The 5,772-nt window shown below is 38.6% G+C and overlaps 1 protein-coding gene across 1 annotated transcript in view; it reads right to left on the bottom strand.

The window, feature by feature from the left end:
• Positions 1-1,351: 1,351 nt before the first annotated feature.
• LOC108229430 (trace amine-associated receptor 13c-like) overlaps positions 1,352-5,772 on the bottom strand; it is a 15,092-nt gene continuing 10,671 nt past the window's right edge. The window contains exons 2-4 of the mRNA XM_037976217.1: positions 4,537-4,619; positions 4,339-4,435; positions 1,352-2,207 (exon numbers count right to left, since the gene is read on the bottom strand). Of these exons, the coding sequence (XP_037832145.1) occupies positions 1,394-2,207; positions 4,339-4,435; positions 4,537-4,619 (994 nt within the window). The 3' untranslated portion in view covers positions 1,352-1,393. The remainder of the gene's footprint in view (positions 2,208-4,338; positions 4,436-4,536; positions 4,620-5,772) is intronic.

Raw genomic sequence — 5,772 nt, 5'->3', positions numbered from 1 at the left:
GACCTCCCAGCCACTGGATACAACTCACCACCAGATCGTGATCAGTTTACAGCTCCGCCCCTCTCTTCACCTGAGTGTCCAAGACATAGGGCACAGGTCTAATGATTAAAACACAAAATCAGTAATTGACCTTTGGCCTAAGGTGGTCTGGAACCAAGAACACTTAAAGACCACCCTGTGCTCAAACATGGTGTTTGTTATAGAAAGCCCATGCTGACTACAGAAATCCAATAACAGAACATCACTCAGGTTAAGATCAGGAGAGCTGTTTCTCCCATTCACACCCTTCCAGATAACTCTGTCATTGAAATCCCCCTGGAAAACCAGAGAACCCCCAGATCGTGCCCCTTTCAGGATACCATCCAAAGAATCCAAAGTCCGGATGATCTAAACTGCCGCTTGGTGCATAAGCACAAACAACAAGCAGAACGCTCTCCCCTGCAGCTTGAAGACTCAGAGAGGTAACCCTTTCATTCACATGGAAAAGCTTCAACACCTAGGCACTTACCAGGGGGCTTGTGACTACTAATTGTGCCAATTAGTTGGGCTAATTCTAACACAATTTGTGCAAAAAAAGCAAGAGAGGACTTGTGTAAATTTGCCAAGTTCATATCTGTCAGCAATGCACTGTCAAATATTATATTTTCATTTCTTATACCAGTTGCATGTCCATTCTGACTATGCGTGCAGAATCACTGGAAGTGTGTTGCAAAAAATTTAAAATGAAACAAACAAACAAACAAACAAAAAATGCACAGTGTTTTGTCATTGTCCAGAAATTACTGTTATTATATAATTGTAGCCCTCAGCCAACTACAACTGTTGCTTAAAACTATGAAAACTATGTTAAACATGTCAGCACTATATATCTTTCCATGACATTCATATTAGCTGTGGTTTAAGCATCATAAAGAGCAAGGTCATGGAAACTAGGGGTGCAGAGGGAGCTGTAGTGTCTCCTGATGGATGCCAAAGGACATAGCATGTCCAAATTACATAATAGAGAGTGATTTAGTTAAAACTTAGACACAGTTTCAAGTTGTAGTATTGGACATTAGCCATTTTCAGACACTGACAGACCTTCTCCTGAAGAAGTTCTCCAGAACAATGGAAAGGATATGTGATGCATATACACAAGTTACAACTATAATAGATAAAAGAAAGACAAGATCATAACAGAGTTGCATTAAGATTGCTGTTTATTTTTATCTCAAACCTTGGACACATTTTCACAACAATTGATATTTTTAAAGAAATATGTAGGTTATTTTAAGTCATTGAATATTATTAAAAAAAAATTAATACCAAGCCTACAAGCTTAGTTAGTTTAGCCTCACATTAGGGGGTAATTTACATCAGTAAAGATCCCTGTTCAGTCATTTTTATTGTAACATTAAAGAATGTTGGTGTCACAGGAGCCAGATTTCAGTATTTGAAGTGAAATGATAATTTTTATAGATTTTCTAAACCAAGGATAGAAAAATGCATAAATCACAGGGTTTAGACAAGAATTGAAATAAAAAAGACAAAGAAAAAAGGCAACCGATGAAGGATTGAGTAAAGTCTCCTGATCTGCAAGTGTGACACAGAAATATGGGCATAGGCACATGAGAAATACAACCACAACAACTCCGAGAGTCCTGGCTGCTTTAATCTCAGATTTCTTGATAATTTTCCCTGAATGCTGGTTTGTGACAGCTACAGTATGAACACGCATGACTCGAATCTGAGACACAGCTGCCACAAAAATTTTCAGATACAAAACTATGATGATTGCAATAGGAATAATGAAGGTTAAAAAAAGATCCGCAATTTGTTCTATAACACGAGCATTAATCACACATTCTCCAGAGCAAGAATTAAACCTGCCTGTTTTTTTCAAATTGTCCCTCAGCAATATAATAGCATAGCAGAGAGAACAGATCCAACAAAGTGAAACACATATCCGAGCTCTTTTTGGTGTTACTTTAATTGGATAATGCAAAGGATCACATATAGCCACATAACGGTCAACTGAAATGAGCACCATATTTCCTACTGAGGCAGAAGTGATAATTATATCCAAAACATAATACAGAAGACACATTAAATTACCCAGATACCAGCATCCATCTAAAAGCATAATCTGAAATAACATTAGAAGCCCCACAAAAAAGTCTGAGACAGCCAGAGAGAGGAGGACCAGGTTTGTAGAGCTGTGGAGCTGCCTGAGGAGTAATATATAGAAACATATATTAGTTCAACAGTCAAGTTCAAATATCAAGAAATGTAAATTTGACATTTCATTTTTGTCTCACACAATTAAATTCCTGTGCAAAGAGCTGACATAGTCTTTTAGCACATTCCACTGAACTGCTTTGATGTTTGTGTTTGCCTTTCCCTGTGTACTACTACAGGTTTGGCAAACTAGTAAAACAAATGGTTACCTGAAGTGAGAGATTGAGATGATGACCAAGAGGTTGAGACAGACAGTGATCAGAGAAATGAAACACAGTACAAAAGAAACAACCACTATTTCAAATTGTGAGCGTTTCACCTTCTTGCAGGAAGAATTGAGAAGTTGTGGAAAGCATAGTTCATATCCCCCCATCATTTGGGGAACCATTGAAATCTGACTGCTCTCTCACCAAATCTCTCTGTCTTATTACCGTATAATGGCTTATATTAGCTTGTGTTAGAGGCCAAAGTTCCTCCTTATTGTTATGTTGCTATGTACATCTTTTCTCAGAGGTGTTACCAGAACACCTTGAGAGGGTTTTTCTTTCAGCTGATGTGCTGAGGTTTCAAGTCAGGTGCATTACATCATTTTCTGTATTCTTTGCTGGTAGCTGAATTTTTTTGTTGTGCTAAAGCTTTAGATTTATTAAATCTTTTTAGTTGACAAATTTTTGCATATTTTTACTCTCAGTATTGTTGCACATAACTTGAGGAACCTGGCAAGTGATTTTATTTACAGTGTCAAAGGATAAACAGGAACGGATCTGGAAAGGAGGACAACTGGTGAGTATTTGATTATTACGGAGAATGGTGAGACTCAGCAAGGAGGAGTGGAATGACTTTTGTACAGTGTGATGTCGGTGAGAGACGGCGGTGGAATCCAGTAGTGAGTATTTACAGGAAAAGGTTGACACATTGACGTGTAGATTCCTCAGTGAGTATTTTTTTAGGAAGCGTGTGTTGCTGAGGAGGGTGTGGTCACCAGGTGGAGGCAGACAGGCAGAACACAGATCATCTGATCTGTGTTCAGGTGAGCGACTCACAAAAACTCCTTCCAGTTGAATCCAACAGGTTTTCAGGTTTTGGCAGGGAACAGGAACTCTGAGAGTACAAGAAAACAAAACATATTTCTCCACCCTCACTTGAAAAAAAAAAAAAAACTTTTAAGGTGCTTGATTCCACTTCCAGGTCACACAGTTATGTGACCTACAACATGAGAAAAATATAAAACTATATAAACTTAAAGAACAGGTTGCTAAATATGGTGGCTGATAGGTGCAAATGTGCAGCAAATGATTAAACACAGCAAACAGCAAAACATATGGCAAACACACAAATGATGTATGCTCAAAAACACTCAAACACAAAAAACGAATGCAAAGAAAAAACGCTGCATGTACCAAAGTACGTAAGTAAGAAATGCTGCAAACTCACTTCACAAAATAAAAGTGCATCAGATCACAAGGTTGGATTTTCGCACTCCGCAAATTTAGCTGTCTCTTCCTGCCATTAGACCTGGTGCTGGCAGTGAAATGCTGGTCAGCCCACCTCTGTGTGCTCCCTCCTGCTGGTTCACTTAGGAACCATCAACAAATTTCAGAACCAACGATACTTGGAAAAACAAAAAATAAATAACCTCCATGTCATGTGAGCTTCTGACCAAGAGTTAATGGTGAATTGCTTTACTAGACTGGACAAATAATACACACCTAAGTGTATCAGATTTTAAAGCATTTGATATTTTTTATTCATATTGATTATGAAAAACGTACGTTTTTTTATTATGAATGGATGGACGGACGGATGGATGGTACGTTTTTTTTTTCTCAATAGCTTCCATGTTTTTGGACCAGGTGATGAAAATTTAATGGTGAATTCTTTCAGTAAGTGGTTGTATCCTGTCATGTTTTTGCTTCTGTCTATTGTCTGTGATTGCAGCATTTTTCTTGTGCAACATTTTTCTATTGTATTTATTTTTTTTTTGTTTGTGTGTTTTTGAGTTTTCAGAGCCTTTTGCTGTTTGCAGCGCATTTGCACCTGTCAGCAACCGTAACCTTCACCTGAGTGTCCAAGACTTAGAACCACAGGTCTAATGATGCAATTACAAAATTGATCACTGACGTTTGGCCTAAGGTGGCCTGGTACCAAGTACACTTATAGACCACCATATGCTCAAACATGGTGTTCAATATGGACAGCCCATGCTGAGCACAGAAGTCTAAAACACAACACCGCTCAAGTTCAGATCAAGGAGACCATTCCTCCTAATCACCCCCTTCCAGAGAACTTCGTCATTGCCCACATGGGCATTGAAGTCACCCTGGAGAACAATGGACTCTCCAGAAGGCACCCCTTTCATGACAGCATCCAAAGACTTCAAGAAGGCCAGGTAACCTGAACTCCTGCTCGGTGCACAAGCACAAACAACAGTCAGAACCTTTTCTTCTGTTGCCTGAAGCCGCAGAGAGGCAGCTGTCACTCATGAGGAAAGACCCAACACCAAGGCACTTAGCTGGGGGCTTGTGATCCCCACTTTAGCTGCCGTCAAGGGCAACTCTCATATTTGGTTCATTGTTAAACATTCAGTTAAGAGATAAATAAATATTGGTGTTTGATACAAAACGTTCAGTAATAAATAAATAACAGTTAAGGTTCATTTTGTGGATTAAAAATATATTGCCATGTATGGGGGAACTTATTTTTTGTTCCGCACGCCACACTTTTGCCTCCGGGGTAGGTTTGATTGGCGCGCTAGGAAAGCTACACGAAGCGTTGTGCCAGACATGTCTGCAAGAGTCTAAATGTAAGAAGTTTTCCCCATAAGACAAAGGGTGGTTTTTGTTTTGTTTTTTGTTTTTATTCCTCTGGTGTTGATGTGGCCAATGAGATACGGTTTATTGTTTTATTTGTGTATTTTATTTATGTAAATATTTTTCGTGAGCTGATTAAGATGTGTTTTTCTTTCTTAGTTCTGACGGCATTTTGAGAGCAATGTTCAAAATAAATGTCTGTTAACCTGCAAGAATGACTTGAGCCTTGATTGAACTCGGGAGGAGAAACACCCACACTGACCCAATACCTCTCTCCCTGGGTAATGCCAGAGTAGGAGAGAGTGCATTTCTTTTTCAGGAGTTGGGTTCCAGAGCCCAAACTGTGTGTAGAGCTGAGCCCCACCATATTTTAACATTTTCTTAACAGGTAACATAATTGCTGTCAATAAGGCAAGAGAGGAATTGTGTAAATTCACCAGGTTGCCATCTGTCACCAGTGCACTGTCAAATACCTAATTTTCTTTTTTTTTTTTAATACCAGCTGCATGTCTGTTCTCACTATTCATGTAGAATCACTATAAACATGCTGCAATAAATTCATAATGTTAAATATTTACATGCTGTTTTTTCATTGTTAATATTGCAATTCTCAGCTAACAACAATCGTAGCATTTTTTACAAAAAAAATGATGTGAAAACTATCAGCACATTATTTTTTTCCATCACTATTATATTATTTGTGGCTTAAGGAGTGTAAAGACCAAGGCTGTGGGAACTCGGGGTG

The sequence above is a fragment of the Kryptolebias marmoratus genome, linkage group LG6, assembly GCF_001649575.2.
Source record: "Kryptolebias marmoratus isolate JLee-2015 linkage group LG6, ASM164957v2, whole genome shotgun sequence".
NCBI lineage: Eukaryota > Metazoa > Chordata > Actinopteri > Cyprinodontiformes > Rivulidae > Kryptolebias > Kryptolebias marmoratus.
This window is presented reverse-complemented; position numbering and strand designations above follow the sequence as displayed.